This window comes from Haemaphysalis longicornis, unplaced genomic scaffold (genome assembly GCF_048455015.1).
Source record: "Haemaphysalis longicornis isolate Haplotype H1 unplaced genomic scaffold, Haemaphysalis longicornis Haplotype H1 scaffold_1, whole genome shotgun sequence".
In the NCBI taxonomy this organism is placed as follows: domain Eukaryota; kingdom Metazoa; phylum Arthropoda; class Arachnida; order Ixodida; family Ixodidae; genus Haemaphysalis; species Haemaphysalis longicornis.
The window spans coordinates 87,737,245-87,763,322 of NW_027526203.1; the positions used below are offsets into that span (position 1 = coordinate 87,737,245).

At 47.0% G+C, this 26,078-nt stretch overlaps 1 protein-coding gene across 1 annotated transcript; it reads right to left on the reverse strand.

Annotated features, from left to right (window-relative positions):
- Positions 1-24,862: 24,862 nt before the first annotated feature.
- LOC144140449 (uncharacterized) lies at positions 24,863-25,723 on the reverse strand. Its single transcript, XM_077672304.1, has one exon. It carries the CDS (start codon positions 25,721-25,723, stop codon positions 24,863-24,865), a length of 861 nt encoding a protein of 286 aa, XP_077528430.1.
- Between the last annotated feature and the right edge of the window lie 355 nt (positions 25,724-26,078).

Below are 26,078 nucleotides of genomic sequence, written 5' to 3' on the forward strand. Positions count from 1 at the left end.
TTCAGTGGTCTCCGCGAGACGTCAGAGGAGAATGGGTAAATCGTTGAGAGCGTGGGGCCGCTTCAGGTTGTGCACGTCCTCAAGTCTTTGGGTTTTCCCAGCGGACGCTTTCGGTCAATGGTCAGTAGCAGCAGTCTAGTCCCACCGTTGCGGTCACTCACGTGATCGTTTTGGGGCGGTCCGCACTCAGTTCTTCAACTGTGCCATCCTTTCATCCTGGTCACGGCACCATTTTGTTTAAGAACCGAGGCGGGGACCGCGAGACCTGGGTGAATCTTGAAGGGCGGGCGGAACTGCATAATGATGATGATAGAATGAGGCACCTGCCAAGCTACCTCTTTTTCCTCTAATATTTTTAACAATGCCTTCTTGTGGCTGCGCAGTAGCTTATAAGTGTATATATGACAGGCACGGATCAATTTATGTTTTTGAAAAAGTGGCTGAGTGTGCTCCAAGTTATCTATGCATTCCAACATCTATACATTTCATTCCAAGTTATCCAACATTATCGATAACCCGAACGGCCTTTTTTTTGTATTAGTACCAGTTTGTGCAGCTTATGCGAAGTGGTGTTGCGATTGAGATGGGACTGCAGGAGGGTGTGGTGCAAAAGTTTCGTTGCCTGCTTGGGAGATAATGGCGGTGTCTGCTCGAACGACGCCTGCATCCTTTCGTGATTTCGAGGAGATAGAGTTAACATGGCCATTCCAACTCATATTGTCAGAGAATATAACTCTAAGTGACTTTATAGATTTTTTAATATTTATTGTATACGGACCCAGTACAGCACTTTTCGGTATACCTAAAGATGTCCCTCCAGAATGAAAAACAGTGCACTTAGCTCTGGATTCGTTCAGTGATAGGCTGTTTAGTTTGGACCAATCTTGAAGGTGGTAACAAATGCGACTTGCATTAAGCAGAATTTCCAGCAAATCCTTTCTAAGGACCAGTGCAGTGCAATCGTCAGCGTAGCTAATGAACTTATTATTCGGGTCTATACGTACCACATCATTCATAAAAAAAAGCAGTCCTCCAAGAATACTGCCTTGCGGCACCCCTGCAGTTATTTTAGGAGTGCGAGATTTATGTTCATTATTTTTGCAAACTGCTTTCGAGAGCTTAGGTATGACCGCACAAGCCCCATGGGAGTCCCAAAAAAACCGTACCGTGCCAGTTTAGCGAGTAAGCGCTCATGATTAAAGCTGTCAAAGGCTTTGCTAAAATCGATGTACATGCCTAACGTCATTAGTTTATTTTCTATATTTTCCAAAATTACTTCTGCCTGAGCCAGAAAGGCGGATTCGGTCGAGCAACTTGCCCTAAAACCACACTGGCAGGCTGTGATCAGATTGTACTTTCGTGTAACGCTACTGATTCAACATTTATCTCTTTCAACCCCTTAGAAAATAGTAGAAGTATAGATATTGGTCTATAGTTGATTGATAGTAGTTTAACGCGCCGACGCAACGCAGGTGATGAGGCGCGCCGCAGGGGAGGGCTCCGGATTAATTTTGAGCACAAAGTAATGTTTAACATGCGCCGAAATATAGTACACAGCAGGTGTTTTTGCTTTTCGCCTCCATCTGAAAAGCGGCCGCCGCGGCCGGGAATCTAACGCGCGACCTCGCGCTCAGCAGCACAACGCCTTAGCCACTGAGCCACCACGGCGGGTCTATAGTTGCTTATTTTGTTTTTGCCACCCCCTTTGTAAGTAGCCGTTACCCTAGCCAATTGCATATTTCCGGGGAAAGTGCCAGTTTGCAGGGCGAGGTTAAAAATAGGTGTTAGTACGGGAGCTATGAGGCAAAGCACATGTTTTACTGGTCTGATTACAACGGCATCAGCATCTCTGCTCAGGCTATTTTTAAGAGTGTGGAAAGCGACATTAACGGCTGAAATATCTGCTTGCCGCAAATGCACTTTATTTTCAGTTTCAGGGATATTCTCTTGAATTTCTGCGTTATGTACATCAGTGTGGCCAGCACGTCCGGTAAAATGGTGGTTGAACTTGTCCGCTAGTTCTCCTCCAGTTAGGATTTCACCATCAGCTACGATTTCTTCCAGGTGGGCAGCACGTGGTTTCCGGTTGATTATCTCGTTGACGTTTAACACGAGAGCGTTATCCGGCTCATTTTTCGATTTCGTCGTGCCTGCTAGCCGTCCGCTATCACCCGTGCTCCGCAGGCGTCCACGAAAATACGTTACCGCTGCCACCTGGAAGCTACGACTAGGCAATCAGATTCGAGGGCTCCGGCGAATGGTTATGTGGCGCAACAGCAACTGAAGTTTGGGAAGGAGGACAATAACACAACGGCTGATACGAAAGAAAATACATGATTTCAGCAGGTGCCGCGCCTGGCCGTGAAGGTAGTTTTATGCCCATTATGTGGTAGCATGCTCGGCAGACACGATCGCCAGCCGTATCCGACACCTACGTCATCACACTAAAGCGTGTCCCTACCAGAAGATCAAAAAATATAAATTTCCGGTAATTTATCCGCCAAAGATACACGTAGGATAAGAGGCGCGCCGTAGTCAACGTCTCCGGAATACTTTAGACCCCCTTACGAACTTTAACGTGCGCTGAAATCTCGTTACAATGGTGTTTTTTGGAAAACGGGTGCCGCGGCCGGCAATCGAACCCGCGTCCTTACGGTTAACAGTGCAACACCGCACCCACTGAGCCACCCCGGCGTGTTTTTCACCGGAACTTATGGCGGCACCGACATCAGGTGACCTAACTAAAACGGGGGGAAAACGATTAGCGGCACTCTCTCAGAAATCAAGGAAGGCATATATTATAACCAGAAAAGAACTAAAATAAAGCCCACTGTATAGATTGCTATCACTTAGGTTTCCAAATACTTTGGAATACTGCCACGGCTCTGTCTGCGCTGCAAGCTCGGTTTGGCAAACGACAAAAGGCGCCACAGGGCCGAGTTAAAAAGCACCCTGAAAATCATTAAGGTTGTCCTCTAAGGGAACAGTCACGTCAGAATGCGCAGCGTGCTCGGGAGACACGCGGTGGTGTGAAACTCACAACCGCCAAAAAAATGTTTCACCAACAATCTTTAGCCCAAAAGAACGCGCTCAACCAAGAGAAAAGCAAGAAAAAGAGAAGAAGCGATATGACTCATCCAGCTACTGATATTGAGCTGAATATTGCAGACCCTACGGTGCCACAAATTTACCCGCAGCAAAGAAAGTGACAGTAACACCATTTCAGGACAGCATATGAGGCAGCCTTCAATCAGGCAGTTTGGACCATAAGACAAACTATCAACGGCTTAATTACCAGTATAGCTGAATCGACCTGCATACACGGGTCTCGAAGAAGGGGAATACCATAGGGGTAAAATAACAATATTTGGAGCAAAGAATGGACCAAGGAAGCGCTGTACAGGAGCGGGTGAATATCAATGGGAGAGGTTTTCACCCTGCAGTCGTCTTGAACACGATGTTAGCGATAATGACGAAGCATATGCCCTCAACTTGCGTCTTCCTAATGCGTTTCAAGAAGTTGGAGAAACCACTCTCCGAACACCAAGGGAGCGGATGGAAAAACAAAATCTGGGAGGGCGGCATGGTATAGAAGAGAGGTAATTACTAGCACCCCTGACAGACGTGTCACCAATCCAGCGAATTCACGTTAAAACTCTCCTGCAACAAAACTATGGACCCAGTAGTACACAGGAAGAGGAGATATGGCGGGACCAAGGTCGTTCAGGTAAGGTTTCAAAATCATGAGGCCGGAGTATACGCCCACTCCGGGGTATACAAAGCACGAGGCTGCAATTGTCGTACGCAGGCTGCAATTGTCGCTGTTGACTACTCTGGAAATGTTTGTGACTGCATGACCCTCCAACATACATGAAGAAAGAAGTGGTAGTTGGAGCCATCCTCTCGGCTATGCGAACAGCGGAAGTATCCATTGGAAGCGTAACCTCATTGCAGACTCTCGGAGGACATTACAGTTTACTGCAGGCATAATACCTAAGCGCGTCGGTAAGATATTCCCAATTCCAATGCAAAAAGTTAACAACCTCCCCTGGGCACCCGTACTCCTTGTAACCACGACTACCACTCCGCCCCCTTGAAGAATGTTAAAACCGAATCCCTATCCTATGCTTCGGAGCATAACCTTTCCCCCTTGCTGCAGCGAGGTCGCAATGACAAAGAATGACAACCTTTGTGGACAAAAAACCAACTCATGAATCTGCAAATCTATGTGCGTTAATGTGTCAGGTAGAAACATCGCAATCTGCTAAAACCGGGGAAACGTCCACTCGCAGGCACGCATCCCAGCCATATTAAGGGTATGGTCAGGGGAGATCAACTCGAGACATGCGAGGCAGCTTTGACCAGCTTCATCCCATGTGAGAGGGCAAGGGAAGGACCTGCTGCATTAGGGGCCCTGTATCTTCAGGTTCCACCCTTGAGTTGCCTGTCATCTCTTTACCCCGTATTCCCAAACCACAACTATTTCTTCGTGCGCAAAGATCTTCACTCTCTCTGTCTCTATTCGTAAAGGCGAAATTGCTCAGCCGGGCCTACAAATCACAGAAACACTGAAATTTTGAAACAACGACACTGACGGCTCCTCTCAAATTGACCAACACCTCGCATCAGCAACCTTTTCCGCTCACATTATAATCAACAGAAGGGAGGGGAGCCTTTCTCGTTATTGGCACACGGTGATTAAAAACCATGGTTGGTAATCCTTTTATCTTCGATTACTTTCAGTGCTCGGGAAGCATAGATCCGAAATGCAGCAACTGCGTACAAAAACACTCCGTGGGAGTCGAAGTATCGCTATCGCGCCTTGCATCTTAGAATACAAACGTCGATGTCTCTGCAACATTTTTCAACAGAGCATCACTTCTGTGGAGGCAGTTGCTGTTAAAGATGTGATAATAGTAACTTTCTTTGCGTGTAATATCTCTCTGTTAAGTGTATTTCTAAAAAAATTAAATTCAGCCCGCGCTGATGGATCTCGGGATTTGAAAAATGTGTGGTATTGTTTATTTTTTAATTTGATTTACAATGTGCACACTGATGTATGGTTTTCGCATTTTCTTTGTATGGGAAAGATTCGAAATACGCGGCCCTAAAAAGGTTCAAAAAGACATCATAAGATAAATTTGATCCTTGTATGGCCAAGATCTTGGTCCAGTTTACTTGGTCAATATTGTTTCTGAAGGTTTGGAGTGCGTTCGGTAATATTACCTGGTACGAGGCTTTGTAAGGCCGTGCCCCTCGCCTAGCGCCGTGCTTATCGACAGAACCGAATATTGCCAATCGATTCCTTATACCACACGTCAGAACTCCAGTGTTACGATCCCTTGAGGAGTTTGTGATGAACATGCGAAGAATTGAACACGTCGAGCTAGTGACACGTGTGAATTGCATACGAAAACAAGCAATCAATGGAGCGGAAGGAGGCAGCAACACACTCAGCCGGCGAGCGGTAAATACCAGCAAATAGTCTTTACCATAGTTCATGCATAAAAGTTCATAGTTATCAGTGATTTGGCTCTATTCAGAGACTGTTTCAAAACCGGTGAGTGTTGATTGGATAGTTACGCCGCATTCACGGATGTCCATGCGATTCATATTTATGTATTTATTCATTTATTCATTATACCTCAAAGGCCCCGCTAAGGGCGTTACCTGAGGGGGTGAACAAGTCACTGAAGGATGATTTGTGCGATGGCTTCATTGAAATGAGTGACGCAGGAGTGGTGCACGGCGTCAGAAGGCAGATCATTCCAGTCCCCAGATGTTTCATGAAAAGAATGGTGGGCAGCAGTATGCGCACGAGCGGGCTAAACAGCTTTGGAATGGCATAGTCGACACGAAAGGCGATGGGAAAGAATGAAAGCCTGCATAAGGTGTATGGAATGATAAAAACGATGAAAAAGGCATAGTATGTGAACTTTGCGCCGGGACGCTAGACAAACAAGATTAGCTCCAGATTTGAGTTCGGTTACGTTGGTTAGATAGGAGTAACCTTAGTAAATAAATCTGGCTGCGCGGTTCAGGATCGATTCAAGTGTGTTAGTATGACTGATTTACTGGGGATACCAAACGGCACATGCGCACTCATGCTTTGGGCGGACAAGTATTAGATAAGTTAGATATTGTCACGAAGCAAGTTACGACGCAGTTGTCATGAAGGAAAACAAGTTTATTGGAGCGAACTTGTGCTACTCTAACAACTCAATAACACAGTCGGCGAAACAGCAGTCAACAATGTGACGTGTGTAGGCAAGTGTCGGCAATTCGAATGCCGCGTGGTGTGCGCTGCGGTAATATACCTCGGCACGAGGGCTTCTCGAACAGTCGAATTGCATCCAGAACAATGTATATCAAACAAGATTTCTGAATGCCCTGCCTATCAGAAGAGATAACAGATGCGAGAATGGAACAGGCGCTTTCCTTGGTACACCGATAACACGGACCGGCACAGCCAGGCGGTAAAAGTGCATCGACCTGATTCTAAGTGCATCGACCTCTAAGAGTGCATCGACCTTATTCTAACATAACACGACTGTCCGAAAAATTAAAAAAATAAAGTGCGTCATATTGCGTAGAAGGGTTTTAAAGGAGCCATGAAGAGAAAACACAAGTTTGGTTCATTAAAAAGATTGCCTCGTTAGAATAATACTGACACCACTTTTAACGTAAACTTCGCTCAAATAAGCTGCATAATTAGGAAAAAAGGGAATGGCCATGCGACCCACTAGCTCATTTCCGGCAACAGAACCTGTGATGTCACATGAGACAGCTCTGCGATTGGCGGAGGGCGGCAAAAGCAAACGCAAATTAGGCAGAGTTTATAAGCTTGCTGAACGAGCTATTTGCGCTTAAATTTAGGGCACATTCTTTTTAAATCCGTAAGAATGGTGGTACAAACAGTGTAAGTTACGAAAGCACATGTAAACATAGAAGTACCGATGCGTACTGCTGTTGGTACTGCGCGCACTATGCTTGTTTAGCTGCACAGAACTGCGGAGCTTTGGGGTCGTCTCAGACGATACTGGCCGATTGATTGACGCTACGGTGTCTTACGTGACCATATTTGTCGAGCGAACACTATGTTTCAGGCAACGATTTTCTCCCAGAACAAAAACAAGTCAGGTTAAAGAAGGTCAAAAACAAACCAAAGCCACAAAACGGCATGCCACGGTATGGTGGCGCCATCTAGGTTTAACGTAAACAAACGCGTGGCACCTCGATTACAACGCTGCCGTACAGGGTGGAGACACCCTTTGAACGGTCCCGTGCCGCTGCAATTGGTCAACGTGCTCAACGAGTCGTTCTTTTCGTTTCCCACGTGACCCAGCAACGCGAAACAGATAAGATGATTCAAACTTCGCCAGTTAACCGCGTTGCAGCGATAAGTGTAGCGCGGTTTTGATACAAAGACTTGCTTCGGCGGCGAGCGAGCGACCCAAAATGGCGGCGCCAGTGCATCCGTGCATGGAGGAAGAAAAAGTTAGGAGACGGCATGACGTCACGCAGCTAGCCTTCGCAAGCCCAGCTACGTTGAAGCCGCTCCCTCCGCCGTTTCTCTTTCTCAAGCCGCCGAAGTCGGCCCAGCACGTGACCTCCATGGTCGGGTGGGCCGGCGGCGGCGGCGGTCTCCGACTCCGGCGCATCTCTCGTGTTTGGTTGGCGGTAGCTTTTCCCCGTCCTTCCTGCATTTGTTTGCTCGGTGATCTCATGCCCGCGTGCGGGCAGGAGTGCTGCGTATGTGCGAAAGACAAAAGCCGTGGGAAAAAAACCAACATATAGCAGGCTTCGCGACAACGGGCAGCAGAGTAGTTTCGAGCAGACGAAATTGAAGAGATCGCGGCGGCAGCGCGGTGGGGTCACGTGGTGCAGTGACGCCTGGGCCGACTTCGATTTTACTTTTTATGTATAGGCTTCACGTTTCTCCGGTAGCGCCGTCTCCTAACTTTTTCTTCCTCCATGCATACGTGTCTCCACCCTGCACGGTGGATGCGTGAATCAAGAGACCCTCGGCTGCAGGGCGGTCTGTGATGTCATTGCGGACCACAAAAACATACGATTTAGCGGGAAAATCAAACTTTTAACTTAAATTGATTAATTTCTGAGTGAACAAAGCGTCGTTTGCATTCGGGTAAGCGCTGGGGCACTACAAAACACGAAATCTTTCGAATAACACAAACTTGTATTTTGTCTTCATGGCTCCTTTAAGGGAACCACGCGGACAACTTCGGGCCGCGTGCGTCGTCGTGGTTTTCCTGAATCACCATCGGGTATGACCTCGTAGGTAAGTTGGCCAACACGTTGTAGAATCCAGTAGGGTCCAAAATACCTTCGTAGAAGCTTCTCACTGAGTCCACGTCATTGGATTCGTGTCCAAACCCACACACGATCCCCTGGGCGGTACTCGGTGTCTCGGCGTCGGAGGTTGTAGCGTCTGGCATCCACTAGCTGCTGGTCCATTGGGCGAACTCAAGCGAGCTGCCGGGCCTCCTCCGCATGCTGAAGGTATCCTTGGGCGTCGGTGTTGAGGCCATCGTCTTACACGTGGGGAAGCATGGCGACAAGCATCATAGTCGGTCTAGACAAGCTGGAACGGTGTCATCTGCGTAGTCCGTGATTAGGACTTCCGGGGCTCCATGTGGCCGCACACTTTGGTTTATGAAGAAAGGGGCGACTTCTTGGGAAGTCCCCTCGGAAGAGCGGCGCTCTCTGCGTAGCGCGTCATGTAGTCTGTCGCTACGCAATCAACTTGTTCTCGGATCGTGACGTAGGGAACGGGCACAGAAAGTCCATTCCAATCGTGTGGAAGGGCCTCGATGGGACGGCGATCGGCTCCAGTAGTCCGGCGCGTCTCGTCGGCAGCGTTTTTCGTCGCTGGCAGTCACGGCAGGACTTCATCCCACGTCTTATATTCAACGTCGACGTACATAGACAACATATCCGCGATCGTCTTGTTCAGACGTTCCGTTAGTCCGTTCGTCAGGGGGTGGTAGGCCGTCGTTCTTCAGTGATCCACGTTGCTCTAGCGTAAGATTCCTTGCATAAGCTCCGCAGTGAAGCCCATTCGGCGGTCCTTGATTAGGACTTCCGGGGCTCCATGTGGCCGCACACTTTGGTTTATGAAGAAAGCGGCGACTTCTTGAAAAGTCCCCCTCGGAAGAGCGGCGGTCTCTGCGTAGCGCGTCATGTAGTCTGTCGCTACGCAATCAACTTGTTCTCGGATCGTGACGTAGGGAACGGGCACAGAAAGTCCATTCCAATCGTGTGGAAGGGCCTCGATGGGACGACGATCGGCTCCAGTAGTCCGGCGCGTCTCGTCGGCGGCGTTTTTCGTCGCTGGCAGTCACGGCAGGACTTCATCCCACGTCTTATATTCAACGTCGACGTACATAGACAACATATCCGCGATCGTCTTGTTCAGACGTTCCGTTAGTCCGTTCGTCTGGGGGTGGTACGCCGTCGTTCTTCAGTGATCCACGTTGCTCTAGCGTAAGATTCCTTGCATAAGCTCCGCAGTGAAGCCCATGCGGCGGTCCGTGATTAGGACTTCCGGGGCTCCATGTGGCCGCACACTTTGGTTTATGAAGAAAACGGCGACTTCTTGTGCAGTCCCCCTCGGAAGAGCGGCGGTCTCTGCGTAGCGCGTCATGTAGTCTGTCGCTACGCAATCAACTTGTTCTCGGATCGTGACGTAGGGAACGGGCACAGAAAGTCCATTCGAATCGTGTATAAGGGCCTCGATGGGACGGCGATTGGCTCCAGTAGTCCGGCGCGTCTCGTCGGCAGCGTTTTTCGTCGCTGGCAGTCACGGCAGCTTCGGACGTAGTGGGTGACGTCGGATGCAAGGCGGGGCCAGTAGTACTTTATCTTGATTTTTCCAATGATGGGTGCTGTGCCCAGATGTTAGAACGACGGGTCGTCAGGCACACTTCCAAAATTTCGTCGCGAAGGTCTCCAGGGATTACAAGGAGGTAATTTTTTCTCGTTCCAGAGTTGAAGTTTTTCTTCACGAGGACGTAGTTTTCGAGGCTGAATGCTGCTAAGTTGCGTTTGAAGGCCCCTGGCACGGCAACACTGCGTCCTTTGAGATAGCCGATCATGACGCGCAACTCGGAGTCGGCACGCTTCTGGGCGGCTAGGTCCCTCTCAGTCACGACTCCGAAGAACGCGCTCTCTGCATCGGAGTCTTGAGGTGGTGGGTCAACGGGGGCGCGGGACAGGCGGTCGGCGTCGGAGTGTTTCCTGTCGGATTTGTAGACGATGGCTACGTCGAATTCTTGTAGGCGCAAGCTCCACCGCCCAAGACGGCGAGAGCGGTCCTTCAAATTGGCGAGCCCACTCAGCGCATGGTGGTATGTGTCACAACCTTGAACGGTCTACGTAGGGGCGAAATTTTGAAATTGCCCATATAATTGCGCGACACTTTCTCGGAGGCACAGTAGTTTTTCTCCTATTTTGACAGACTACGGCAGGCATAGGCGATTACGTTTTGGCAACCGCTTGGCTATAAGGCGAGGACGGCACCCAAGCCTGTATCACTGGCGTCCGAGTGCATTTACGTTTCGGCGTTTTCGTCGAAATGAGCGAGCACGGGTGGGCTTTGCAGGCCTTGTTGCAGCTCGCAGGATGCCTTTTTCTTGGCGTTTTACCAGTTGAAAGGGCTGCTATCTTTCGTGAAGCGTGTGAGTGGCTCTGCAATGCGTGCGAAGTTTGCGACGAAGCGCCGGTAGTATGCTCACAGTCCAAGAAATCTTCGCACGCCCTTGTCTTAAGGTCTTGGGAAGTCCGCTGTGGCCGAAGTTTTCGCGGGGTCAGGGAGAACTCCCGTGGTGTTAACGATGTGGCCCAAAAACTTGAGCTCCTCGTACGCAAAGCGGCACTTTTCAGGCTTCAGCGTTAACCCCGACTTCAAAGTTTCAAAGTTTCATAGGTTATTTCACTCACAGTTACGTCGACGTGAAAAAAAAGGTACATCGTAGGGGCAAGAAAAAAAGCTGCAAGAAGCAGCTTGACAGGGCCCTTGCCCCCGTCCAGCAATGAACGGCGTGTGTGCAGAACACACTGAAAAATACACCTTGTTCATTTGTCAGAGCAATATAAAACAATAAAATGCAATGAAATCAGTTTGGCGGCACGACAGGAGTACATACAGTGTACAGTACTAAGATATACATGGACTGCAACACGCAAACCGAGTACAAAAATAGAATTGCAATCGCGTACATTCACCTTACATGTATTCTGAGTTTTGCAATGTTAAAAAAAACACATCGTGTTCGCACCAGTGAAATGAGAATTTATTATCTAAAAATAGATTTAAAATGCCATGTCTGTTTAACAATAAAATGTCCATTTGTTCCCGGTCAAACTTGTTAAGTACATAGGCAAGGTGCTCTTAATTCGTTGGCACCCGTAGTCAGTACGTGAAAATGGATTTTGCCCTGGGGACCGGTATCGATAAGAATAAAGGCTATGAGTCTTTGTTAGGGAAGCTTCAGTTAAAAAATAACTTTGTTTTCCTAGCGATGCTTTCTTGTAGCTGTACAGTAGCTTATAATTGTATATGTCACCCGCACGGAGCAATTTATGCTTTTGAAAAAGTGGGTGAGTGTGCTCTAAGTACGAAACATTATCTATAGCCCGCACGGCCTTTTTTTGTATTAGTACTAGTTTCTGTAGGTTCTGTGAAGTGGTGTTTGCCCATACTAATGCGCAATAATTGAGGTGGGACTGCAGGAGGGAGTTGTACAAAAGTTTCTTGATGTTACTTAAGAGTTCATGTCGATGTCTGCTAATGATACCGGCATCCTTCCGTGCTTTTGAGCATCTAGAATTAACATGATCATTCCAACTGAAATTTTCCGAGAATATAACACCAAGTGTCTTTATTGATTTTTCGATATTATTGTATAGGGTGCCAATTTAACGTTTATCGGTAAATCTAAATAGGTACCTCGAGAACGAAAAAGAATGCATTTAGTTTTTGATTCATTCAGTGATAGGCCGTTTAGTTTGGACCAACTTTGAAGCTGATAACAAATGCGATTTGCATTGGGCAAACTTTCTGGCAAATCCTTTCCATGGACTAGCACAGTGGAGTCGTCAGCGTAGATAATGAACCTATTAATGGAGTCTATACGTACAATGTCATTTGTATAAAATAAAAAAGCACCGGTCCAAGAATACTACCTTGCGGCACCCCAGCAGTTATTTGACGAGTGCGAGATTTACATTCATTAATATCTACGTACTGATTTCGAGAGCTTAGGTATGACCGCACAAGTTCTATGGGTGTCCCCCGAAAACCGTATCGCCCCAGTTTAGCAAGGAAGAGCTCATGATTAACGCTATCAAACGCTTTGCTGAAATCTATGTATATGCCTAACGTCATTAGCTTATTTTCTATGTTTTCCAAAATTGCGTCCTTCTGGGCTAACAAGGCGGATTCCGTCGAGTGACTTGCCCTAAAACCATACTGACAGTCTGTGATCAGGTTGTACTTTTGTGTAAAGCTATTGATTCTAACATTTATTATCTTTTCCAAACCCTCAAAAAATACTGGTAATATAGATATTGGCCTGTAGTTGCCTATTTTGTTTATCACCCCCTTTGTAAGTAACCGTTACTCTAGCCAATTGCATATTTCTGGGGACAGTGCCAGTTTGCAAAGCGAGGTTGAAAATATGCGTTAGTACGGGGGCCATGATGTCAAGCACATATTTTACTGGTCTGATTTCAAGGGCATCAGCATCTTTGCATCGACTATTCTTAAGACTCTGGGAAGCGGCAACAAGTTCTGAAATGTCTGTTGGCCGCAAAAGTATTGTATTTTCAGTTTCAGGAATATTATGCAAGATTTCTGTGTTGTTTACATCAACGTGGCCACCAAGTCCGGTAAAATGGTGGTTAAACTTGTCCGATAGCAATACTCCAGTTAGGATTTCACCATCAGCTACAATTTCTTCCAGGCGAGAAGCACGGGGTTTCCGGTTGATTATCTCGTTTAACTTTTTCCACACGACATCACTTCTGTGGAGGCAGCCGCTGTGAAATATGCGATAATAGTAATCTTTCTTTGCCTTTTCTATCTACTTGTTAAGTTTATTTCGAAAAAGTTTAAATTCAGTCCATGCGGGCGGCTCTCGGGATTTGAGAAATGCGTGGTAAAGTTTGTTCTTTACTTTAATTTGTTTTACAATATGCGGACTGATCCATGGTTTTCGCACTTTCTTTGTTTGTTTGTATTCTCTCAGTGGGCAAGATTCGAAATACAGTGCCTTGAGAAGGTCCACAAAAGCATCATAAGATAAATTTGCATCCTGTATGGCGAAGATCTCAGCCCAGTTTACTCGGTCAATATTGTTTCTAAAGTTGTTAAGTGTGTTCGGTGATATTACGCGGTATGAGCCTTTGTTAGGCTGTGCACCTTGGCCGGCGCCATGCTTATCGACAAAAAGGAATATTGGCATGTGGTCACTTATGCGGGAACTCAGGACCCCAGATATGTTACGATCCCTTGAAGAGTTTGTGATGAACATGTCGAGAAGTGAACACGTTGAGCTGCTGACACGTGTTGGTAGTGTGATGACGTTGCAAAACCCATTGCACTCAAGGATTGCCAAGAAGTCAGCCTTTGTACCGGAATCTTTCGATACATCCATAATAAAGTCTCCCCCAATAACTAGCAGGCAACCCGTGTCATTTGCATACGAAAACAAGCAATCAATTAACCGGAAAAAAGCAGCAATACATCCAGTTGGTGGGCGGTAGATAACAGCAAATAGTTTTTTTGCCGTAGTTTATGCATAGGATATCATAATTATCTGTGACTTAACTGTATTCAGAGACTATTTCAAAGCCGGCGGATGTTGTTTGAATCGAAACGCGGCCTCCACGGTTGCCTATGCGATTCATATAAAAATGGCTGTAGCCGGGCAGTATGTAATGGTCTGACTCTTCGGTATACCAAGTCTCGGTGAACATAACAACATGGAATTCTACGTTGCACGCCCAAAATAGCGCTGAGACATCATCGTGTTTTGTTCTGAGTGATCGGGCGTTTAGATGAAAAAGCTTCAGGCATTTATTTAGATTGATGTCTCCAACGGCTGAAACAATGTTTTCTGGCAGAATGTAATCGGTGCTCATGAGAAGGCAACTGAGTGTTTTCTGTTTATGGACAGATAACCCTACGCGGGATTCTGTGCAGCGTTACTTTGGTTATCGCTTTCACTGGCGCGAGGAAGTACGGGCGACTTCTGGGCTCCATGTGCAGTGATATGCGCAGCGTCGTCCGCGCATATCTCGTTGATATTGCTTTCAGTGATTATCGCAAGTATTGGCGACTTTTCTGCTTTGCGGCAAAAATACTGCCGTTTTAGAGCAAAGCTTTTTACCTCTACCCCCCAAGGGTTCTTTCGCGATGGTTGGTGTCACCAGAAAACTCCCGTGAACAATAAAAGAATTTACTGGCACCGCCGCGAATCGAACCTGGAACTAATAGACGAACAAAGCGAGAGCCAGTTGTCTTACCGATTTATACGAGACCACGCGAAGACGGGGAAGACAGGTGGTGTACTCACCAAGCACATCTACGGGTTTACCCTCTGCGTTCTCGCTGAATGCCACGTGAAAGCGTCACGCGACCACTCACGCACGTCTAGCGGCCCTGTGCGCACCTTGCTCATGTGCTAAGAGTTACAAAAATTAAAGGAAGCTCACACCCATGCATGGCATCTCACTTCTAGTATGCCAATGTGCTAAATCCTGTGGCCTCCAGTGTTCAAGTAAAAAATCACAGCTCCTTCTCGTCCGCCCTCACGCCAAATCAAGGAATACATTCAAATACTCCTTGATGGCCATGCCATCACTCCAACCCCCAGCATCAAGATCCTGGGCCTACATCTCAAGGCTAACACGGAGAGTGACGTCTCCTTGCAGCGCCTCAAAAACAGCATTAATCAAATCCTACAAATTATCAGGCGAGTTGCCACCAAGAAGCGAGGCCTAAGGAAATCTGGTACATTTCGATTAATTGAAGCTTGTGTCCTCTGGAGAGTCCCTTATGTCAACCCCCTGTCTTCTTCTCGACAAGGAAGACATAGAGATGCTTTATATAGTGATTAGAAAGGCGGTCGAGCAGGTCATTGGTCTTCTCATGAGTGCGTCCACACAGAGGCTGCTTAGCACGGGGCTCCTCAACACGGTGGAAGAGCTGATAGAAGGCCATCTTTCTAACCTGAAGGTCCGACTCAGAACTGCGGTGGGTAACCGCATGCTTCGCCAGATTGGCTGGGCAGCCCAGAATGTCACTCTGCTTGACGTACTCCCAGACTCTTGGCGACTAAAACTAAAGATGCTCCCTTTGCTTAGAAATGTGAACCCCTAACACGACGAGGGTCACCGAAAAGCAGGGGCTCAAGCGCTAAACACCACCTTCGGTGGGGTTCATGCAGTTATCTACACCGACGCCTCCAAACGTCGATGGCAGATACGCCATGATCGTTGCTACCTCCAGAACCAACTTCCTTGCGTGTACCTCACTTAGGACCCAAGAAATTACGGCAGCATAAGAGGCAGCCATCACCCTAGCTCTTACTCAACCAGGGGTTCGGAGGGTAGTCACCGATTCCCAGGGAGCCTACTGGAATTATCAGTCGGGTTGGGTGTCCTGACCTGCACTGCACGTGCTAAAAAACCACTCCCCAAACGGTTCCATTCAGCTTATCTGGACACCCCCTCACTCTTCAATGGAGGGCAACAAATACGCCCACCGAACAAGCCTGCGCTTTTACCCACCGTGCTAAGGAGCTCCTAGAGGACAGTCACCCGCTTGTCACGTTCAGGGAGATAACACAGCATTATCGCCTTCTTAGACAGACCGTACCTTCGCCTTACCCTGACCTTTCCAGAGAACAACAAACTACCCTACGGCTCATACAATCCGGGCTGCTTCCCACAGCCTACGCGTCTTCACTTAATGCTTCCGAATCACTACGACACTGAATGTAAATTTTGCTCAGAAGTAGGAACATTCCACTCCGTAATCGGGGTGTTGGACTTTAGCCCTGAGCAAACTCCTCTCTTTCCGTCAACTACCCAACAAGAGCAATGGGAGATGTTGCTGTCCAGGCCCTCTCTACCTACCCAACTTCAGCGGGTGGACAAAACACAGGCCGCGCGGACTGCATATGGGCCCCACAGAAGAAGGAATCCCTCCCCAGGGCTGCACTCTGGGCCGTTCAGAAATCTGAACAGAAGTATTTCTTCCCCATGGTCCTCCTTCTCTGCCGCAAATCTTGTCGCCTACGTCCGCGGCGCAGAGACGGAGAAGTTAATCGTCTAATACCGGGTTGGAGCGCACTTTAATTTTGTAAAAAAAGTTTCCACTCTTGTGCTACACCAATACAACTCAACCAAACACCGTTCATGCATCATGCATTGATTTAACCTTACCAAGAATATCTTTTTGAAGTAATAAATTGTGTGGTTAAGTGCATGTCAATTCTCTCTGGATTTACTATTTGTAGAGCGATGTGAGTTAATTTAAGTGACGTCGCATGGGTAATCGTTATGGGTGCCGATTACAGCTTTGCTTTCCAACCACATTCACGGGGTGGATTGGCGCGATTTTTTTTTTACCCACTCAAACTTCCACCCGTTTTCGCGTTTGCGTGCATTCGATATTCCAAGCCACCGTTTCATTCAGTGTAGTACGGAACGGCGTTACAAGGAACGGCGTTCCTGGAACTAGTTCCTTTTTGCAGGAACGGAGGAACGCCACCGTTCCATTACGGGTCGGTGGAACTGTAACGGTAACTCGTTACGTTTTTAAAGGAACGGCAGGAACGGCGTTCCTGCCGTTACATCGGTAGGATTTGGCTGTTTTTGATGCCAAGGCTTGAGTACAAAAATCCACAAAGCGCTACTGCGGTTCTCTTCCTATAAGATGGTCAGTTTGCCCGCCCTTCAGCCGTACGTGCTTCCTCGAAGGTCAAAGGCAAAGAATAACCACGCAGCAGGCCGCAGGTTGGGCTTGCTTTCATCCTGGTTGCTTAAGCGGCGTTCGACGGGCGAATGCGTAGCCGCGAGAATGCTTTTCACCCTTTGTCGTTTGTCTGGGGAGGCCAGAATGCGCGTCTGGCCGATGGAATTGCTCCCTGGCGGTGAAAGAATAGATAGTTTTAGCAGTCCGTCCGTTCTGTCGTATGCGTTCTTACTGGGTTGACCCGGACCCGGCTGGGTGCTTGGGCATTCGTGTCGGTAGGGGGATTAGTTCCGCGGGCCTGCCTTCGCCATGTCCACGCCTCCGCACCCTTCCTACTAGCCCTTCCGCGCGCTCAGGAGCAGACCTGTCCCGGTCAGACCGGTAACAACGTAGCCAACGAAACGGACGGACTGCTAAACGGGATCCGGACATTTCGGTGTCGGACATTTCGGTCCAGGACGTTTCGGTTTGGACATTTCTGTGCACGGACATTTTGGTGCACGACGTCTTGGCCCAGCCATTTTGAATGAGGGGATGTCCCAGGCATTCTTTGAACATTTTAGCTTTAATATTGTAATTTCGTGACTTGATATGATTTTACGTTCGAGACTTGTGCTTGCGCAGCCGTTCGTGGAAACAAACGCTAAACCCTGGCGGAGCATTGCCACGTAAAACCCAATTTCTGTAGTAGATGGTAAAAATTAACGTTGTTAATTTGGATCCGTTCCACCAGTTTTTTTGTTATTTTAACATTAACTTGAACAACCCTAATACTTTAAGTGTTACCAAAGCGCTTTCCTTTCACTTTACCCAAAAGTGCAAGACGCCGCTGCTTTTAGTCTATTTCACCCCCCCCCCCCAGCTAAACTTCCGCGAAAAAACAACCGAAAAATGAGGTCGATTAGGCGCGTGTGCATTTCGTTTTAATTATTCTCTCAATCAATCAACGCCCTTGTTGCATTCGGTGTCAGTTCTACTTAAAACTAACAAACCAACGATCGCACTTACGGTGGCGTTATTTAGGGGAGGGGAAAGCTGAGCCCCGCCGGCAATCATCCCCCTAAGTAGAGAGAGAGGGGTGTCACTTGTGCTTCACCATTGCGTCGACTGGACTTCGAAAACTTGAAGACGACTGTTGCCGCTCTCGTCACACTAGCCTATTCATTTTTTTGTCCTTATAATGGGAGGAAGCGATGTATACCTGGGGTGTCCATGACATGCGCGACTTGATGAGTTAATTCCCAAGGGGGCGACTGAAGGCGCAGAAAGAGCGATTCCTGGAGTGGGGGCGCCGTCGGTATGACCGCGATGCGCGGAAGGGCGTAGCCAGCAAACGATAGTGGCCATTGTGTTTGTGTTCTCATCGGCTTTTTGGGTGGCTTTTTGTGTCGTATTATAGAGGTTTCGTGCGCCCTTGGTGAATGTAAAGCTTCTTCTCTGTTTTAAACGCGAAGTGTGCTATGCCTTTGTCCTCAATGTATCACCCAATTCCTGCAAAAGCCTCCACTAAGAGGCTAGCAGTATGTTCTAAATAGAAAATAAAAAATCACTTCGGTGTCGCTTCGGAGACCGTGAAGTCCACCACGCCAGTAGGATTTTCAGGGGAAACCGAAAATAATACGGCGGAAAAAAAAATCTTGCCGAGATTCAAGTGTAAAGTCGGGGGTAGGTGCTGCTAGGACAAAGAATTTAAATGTGGTAAATGTAGGCTTGTAAACATTAAACGACGGTTGGTTGTCCCGAACACAATGGGTGGAATTTGTATGCACAACCGGTACGCGCTTGATCAGCATTTAGGACATTAGAACCTGCGGCTGTTTTCCAACAGGCCCGTTTTTCCTCCCCGACAATATCCTATACCAGTGTTCGCGAATTCATTTTAGCAAGGCAGCCCAGCCTACGTAATACCCTTCATAAGGTTTTCTTCATTATGGGGGGCTAGCTAATGTTTCTTACTTTTTGGATATTGAGAGTGTGCATGTAGTTTCTGTAATTTGAGGGTGTGTTTTTTAAAAAAAATACAAAAGAGGCGGTAGACCATCTTAAACAGCAGTTAATTGTCTTAGCTAAAAAAGAGTGAATTAAATTAACAACCTGTCATAAATGAAAAACAAAATTGCTAAAGAATTCAATCGGCTGCATAACAGGTGTCCCCAGGAAGAGGTAATAAACAAAATATATAAATGTAGAATTTTTAAAAATACCTGGCAAAGATCGAACATGGCATCAATCAAAAAAATACATTCACTGCTCCAGATTGTTGTCCACAACCCACGTTAACCGGAAATAAAAATATAACGGCTGTCGCAAACAGGCAAGCACCGGATAATTTGGTCGCCGAAATGTCCGTACACCGAAATGTCCGTACATCGAAATCTCCGTGCACCGAAACGCCCGTACACCGATAAGTCTGTACAACGATGTGTCCACACACCGAAATTTCCGCACTGAAATATCCTGCACCGAAATGTCCTCGAGCCGTCAGGAGTTTGTCCGGCGCTCCCTGAAAAAATTCGCCTAGGAGCGTTTCTTTTGATTATCTTTATCTCCAGATAATCTGCTGCCGGTGGTGTTAATATTCGTATAATATACGTAGTTCGATGTGAGTTTTGAATATCCCACTTAATTTCGACCCAGGATTATCCGACACTATGTTTACATTTAAAAACCTAATTGTAACGTTAATGTAACGACACGTTCCAATTTTCGAAGTGGAACTGGAACGCGTTCCTTTCGCAATAAAGGAACTTGTAACGGGAACTCGTTTCAAAATTGGCAAGGAACGAGGAACGAGCTTTCGTTCCTTTTTTGGAGGAACGTGTACAACACTGGTTTCATTTCAGGGCATAGGTGTTTATTTATGTATATAGGCTCATCCGATCCTAGTTCAAGGGTTTCATTTGTTAGACGCTTCTTACGTGCCTTTTCGAGAAACTTGTCTCGCTTTTCACGGCGTTGGAATTGAACGACAATGTTTGCATTGCCAGGGTTCTTGGTTGGAACCCTGTGAAAGACATCTATGTCATTTGGGAACACGGTTTCACGGGCAACAAGGTTTTCGCTCGGTTCCTCTTGAACACCTTTGATTTCGATATTCCTATTTCGAGAATATTGTTCATTTTTCAACAAATTCTGTTGACTTGTGCTCAGCTCGTTCTCGAGCGTGTAAACCTTGTGCCGGAGTGCTTCATTTTCCTTTTTTAGGACACGGTTTTCCTTTTGCACCACTGACCAACGTCCATTTGCCTCATCAAAGCCTTTGCTCATGAAATCAAGACTTTTCTTAACTTCTTCTATATCTAAGCGTAGGTTTCGATCGTAAGATCGAATGCTACGTTCCAATGCCTCTTTGAAAAGCTTCAGATCGTTCCTGATCTCTTCCTTAAATTCTTGCAACACTTTTACCGCTTCCTTTGTCATTTTGATCAGCTACAAACCGCATTCAAGAACATCAAGAAATGAACACTGGGCAGCAGTAACAGCGACAGACTAAGTAAAACAAATCTCAAGAAACATTCCTAATTGAGACAACCAACCTGCTGAGGCCCGCATCTGCTGCTTCTTTGATCTGCAAAGTATACAGGGGACGCTTAGAGTGGTGTGGGCAGCGCCGTCACTGCTGCCGAAATGTTGGGCACCGGCAGCTTGCAGGCTTTTATGGGCGTCGAAACTGGCCACGTGACCGGCTGGTCACAGCGTGTTTCTGCTTGTGCTGGGTGAAAGGCAGTGATACCACTTGTACCGACCTGGTTTGTGCGTCGTCGTCGGAAGTGCGCGTTCAGGCCCGCATCTGCTTACGAATGGTATAGTACAGACTCTAACAGACTCTAGAGGTTTGAGTACACACTGTAACCTTGCAAGGTTTTGGTCGAAAGTCCGGGCGAACACCACAACGTCGTCGAGGTATACGAGGCAGGTGTGCCACTTCAGGCCAACCAGCACAGGATCCATGACTCTTTGAAACGTTGCTGGGGCTCTGGCCAGCCCTAATGGCATCACCTTGAACTCGTATAGGCCGTCCGGGGTTATGAATTCAGTCTTGTCTCGGTCTCTCTCGTCCACTTCAATTTGCCAGTAGCCGGTCTTCAGATCCATCGTTGAGAAGTACTTCGCGTGGCAGAGGTGGTCGAGGGCGTCGTCGATTCGTGGCAGGGGGTACATGTCCTTTTTGATCATCTTGTTCAGTTGCCACAGTCAACACAGAACCTCAATGTGCCGTCTTTTTCCTTCACGAGTACGACCAGAGACCCCCAGGGGCTCGATGGCTATAATGTCGTCACTGAGCATGTCTTCGACTTGCGTCCGGATGGCTTGCCGCTCGAGTGAAGACGCGCGGTACGGTGACTGTCAGGTAGGTGGGGTCCATCTTCGGTTGTAATTCGGTGCTTCGCTTGTGGCGTCTGACGTAATTTCAAGTTCGACGAAAAACACTACACTCTAGAGACCGAGCAAATTCCAGTAATTTAACCATATTTTTTGCGCCAGCGCCGGGTTCACGTCGAAAAGATGCGGCAGCTTGGAAACATCTGGGCTTGCGCGTTCAAAGTTGGCGACCGCGATCACTTGACTTGTTTCTTGCGTTTCCTCGAGGAACGAAATTGCAGCGCCCTTGTTTAGATGCTGATACTCCTCGGTGAAATGGGTGACCAAAACGTGGGAGTTTTCATTTCATTCCATTTCATTTTATTTCCTTAAAGACCCCTTTCGGGGCATTACATAAGGGGTGGGTACATAAAAAACTGAGCAGAAAACAATCGTTTGTCCTAAGGTTGATTTTGATTGTGGGGGTTTAACGCGCCGACGCAACGCAGGCGATGAGGCGCGCCGTAGTGGAGGGCTCCGGATTAATTTTGACCACCTGGGGATCTTTAACGTGCGCCGAAATCTCGTACACACGGGCGTTTTTGCTTTTCGCCTCCATCAGAAAAGCGGCCGCCGCGGCCGGGAATTGAACCCGCGACCTCGTGCTCAGCAGCGCAACGCCTTAGCCACTGAGCCACCGCGGTGGGTGTGTCTCCTAAGGTGAAAGATGATTAGTGATAGTGCTTGTGAAAGTAGATGTACAAGTAATGGCAGGAATGTCGCCTGAAGGGCCATTCCAGGCAACTGTTGTGCGAGGGAAAAATGATGTCGAAAAAGTAACGGTGCGTGCACGTGGGAGTGCGACTTAAAGGGGATGACCGGTTTGTTGAGAGATGTGCGCTGGGGGAACAAAATAAGGTGGCATGCGCATCGAGCTGTGAAAAAACTTATGAAATAACGAAAGGCTGGCGATGCGGCGGCGAAGGGAAAGGAGCGGTAGTTGAATTTCTGCCTTTAGTGAAGATACGCTGACGTCATGGGAGTAAGAACTATGGATAAACCTAGCGGCACGGTTTTGAAGAGACTCAAGGGTGTCTTCAATATAGGCTTGTTGCGGGCTCCAGATTGGGGAAGCATATTCAAGTTTAGTTTAAGGCTTTTGTACGCTAATAATTTTACATTGCTAGGTGCGTTACGTAGATGACGTCGCAAGAATCCCAATGTTTTATTTGCCGATGATATGACTTTCGTGATATGTAAACCCCATGAAAGATCATTGCAGAATGTGACCCCCAGATATTTAAATGAATTAACGGTTCCAACTGGAACATTACTGATAGCATAAGGAAAAACAAGTGGAGAGCGGCGGCGGGTGAAGGATAAGGCTTTGCATTTGTGAGGGTTAAGTTCCATTAGCCAATCTTCGCTCCATTGTTTTACATTGTTAAGATCACTTTGTGGAGCTAATTGACCAGAAGCGTTACAAACAGTGTGGTAAATAACACAATCATCGGCAAACATTCGGATTTTACAGGATACGTGAGTTGGGAGATCGTTAATAAATATTAGGAATAAAAGCGGACCCAGAACGGACCCTTGCGGGACACCGGATGTTACCGGAAGGGAAGTAGAGGTAGCATTGCTAACAAAGACAGCTTGAGTGCGGTTACCTAAAAATTCTCGGATCCAATTTAGGACGTCGGGGTGTAGGTTTAACCGGGAAAGTTTCAACAGAAGGCGCTTATGGGGTACTTTATCAAACGCTTTCGCGAAGTCCAGAAAGATGGCATCAGTCTGCACGTTAGAAGCCAAGTTAATATGCAAGTCGTGCGAAAACATGGCCAGTTGAGTCTCGCACGAGAAACCTTTTCGAAAGCCATGCTGCGCGGAATTGAAAAAGTTATTTGAATCTAGGAAGTCCATGATCCGGGTGTAGATGACATGTTCAATGATTTTGCATGGGATGCTAGTTAATGAAATGGGTCGATAATTGAGGGGTGACTCTCTAATACCTGATTTGAATACTGGGGTGATATTTCCGTGTTTCCAATCTGCAGGAAGCTGACCCGTGGAAAGAGACTCAGAGTAAAGTAGGCACAAAAATATTGCACAGATGTGTTGAGTGTTCTTTAGAAATTTCGAATTTATGTTGTCGATACCTGATGATGAAGATAATTTAAGTTTATCAATGACTGCCAAACCTCCGGGTTCAACAAAAACGATTGGCGGCATTGCAGTACTGAATACAGTAGGCTGTGGCGGGGGTGGAACGTCAGTTTCTTTGCTAAAAACAGATGTAAAGGCTCTATTAAGCAGATCGGCACATTCCGAGTCAGTGGCCACGTCACCTGCTCCATTAGTAAGAGTAATAGTACACGAGTGGTTGGAATTTATGACCTGCCAAAATTTCCTAGGGTTACTAGCAAGAAATTTCGGTATGTCAGTGTGAAAAAAAGAATGCTTAGCGTTTCGTATTGCCGTGAGGTAAGCATTTTCAGCTGCATAATATTTTAACCATGCGTTTTCAATATTCTGCTGCATCGAGGAGCGAAAAAGGCGTTTTTTCCTATTTTGTAATCTTTTGAGCGTTTTAGTAAACCATGGTTTTTGGGAACTGGCACGGAAACTGAACTTACGGATGAATTTTTCGACCAGTGTATCACATTTATCCTTAAATACCTTCCAGTTATCATGGACCGATCGATAATGAAAATTATCTTTGAATATTGGAAGAAAATCGTTTAATTCGTTATTTATAGCCGTGTAGTTTCCTTTATCATACAGTCGTATGGCTTTTTTGGCGGTTCGTTGTTTTAGAGGAGTTATTAAAATGTCGGCTTGAATTACTTTATGGTCACTTATTTCTAACAAGTAGGAAATAGATGTTATGCTTTCAGGAACACTGATTAGTATTAGGTGTAATATGTTTTCACGGTCTTGGGTTACACGGGTTGGTTTGGTGACAACTTGAGCTAGGTTGAAATTTAGACAAACATTAACAAATTCGCTCGCCTCACTCTGTAGTCCTCCGTTAACAGTTAGATTAGGCCAGTCAATATTCGGGAAATTAAAGTCGCCAAACAAGATAATATGGGCATTAGGGTACCTTGTTGAAAGTTCATTTAGCACAGAATTAAGCTTGCCGGAGAAGCCAGGGTTCCTATGTGGGGGCCTGTAGCACACGCCAATTAAAACTGATTGTGGTACAGCTTGATATTTTATCCATATTATTTCCAAGTCTGACGAAAGATTCACCAAAGTTGCTGGTAGGCCTTGGCTAACAGCAATGAGCACCCCTCCTCCCATCCTGCCATCGCGGTCCTTACGGAAGATCTGAAAATCTGGCAAGTCAGCCAGAACTTTCTGATCGCTTACGTTACTATTAAGCCATGTTTCCGTTAATAAAAGCAAGTTGCTACTGGATGATGAAACAAGATTAGAGATGATTTCGCGTTTCGAAATGAAACGGCGAATGTTGGTGAAGATTACGGAAAGAGACACGGTAGTTTGCTGCGTTGGTTGGGGATTAATTGATGATAACGGACGACGCAGTGATTGCTAGATTACTGCCTTCACTGTCTGTGAGGATTCATCAAAGACGTAACGTTTAGAACCAATGAACAAAGTTTTGAAGCTTAACTTAAATGCTGCAGATTTTGATCTGGCGAAAGTCACAAGGTGTCTACGTGCATGTCGGACGGCAGGGGAAAAGTCTTCACCAACGCTGTAGTTAGTGTCTTTAAACTTCTTGCCCTCCAACAAGATCGACTGTTTGACCTTAAACGAACTAAATTTTACAATTACAGGACGGACGCGGTCAGGCGAATGGCGGCCAAGGCGGTGTGCGCGTTCTACTTGTGAAGGCTGTATTTCTAGTTCAAGGTTTTCAGTGATACATCGAATGACTGTTGCCTCTGAATCGGCAAAGGATTCTTTGGGATTAGGAGCAGGAATACCATAAAATATCAGGTTATTTCGGCGTGAATGGTTTTCGCTATCGTCTGCACGGGATTGAAGGTTATGATAATGCTGGGTGATTTCAGTCGTTAAAGTTTTTGTGTCATTTAGCGCTCTGCGCATGCTTGAAAGTTGACAGTAATGCGTTTCCAGGTTAGTCAGACGCTTGCATATATCGTTCATTGCTGCGTCTGTTGATCGAAGATGATCTTTAACAGTTTGAAGTTCCGAAAACAATTTGGTTTGTGCTGCAGACAGGTTTTTCAGCTCGGTGAGTACAGCATCTATGGTATCTGGAGGCCCCGGGTTAGTTTCAATATCCCCTCCCAAAAGCAGTAATGAGCGCAGCACTTGAAAACATTCGACAATAATAGCAACACAGCACTGCGGGCTCGGCAGCTGTACTAGAAAATATTTACTTGACTTTTTACAAAAGATAACCTGGGTGTTACCAACCTGCATAGTGAAGATGAACGGATTAGTAGACTGTGCTTTCGCACAGCTACCGAGCCCACAGAGCGGCGAAGACGGGTGGCACTCTTTTATAGCCGGTGACGTTGAAGTTTGCTTTGACGGGAATGGCCAGTCTGGAACGTAGACCGAGACATCTGGCGGCGGTACGGTGAAGTGCAGATCGGTCCGGGGATGGCGCCAGTTGTGGGAGCCATTCACAAAGTTGTTGTGGGCGGGATACGGCGTTCTTCCGGCGCAAGTAGGCAGGAAAGCCGTCGGGAGCGAGCTGGCGAGAACGGTGAGTATCTGCATAGTGAAGATGAACGGATTAGTAGACTGTGCTTTCGCACAGCTACCGAGCCCA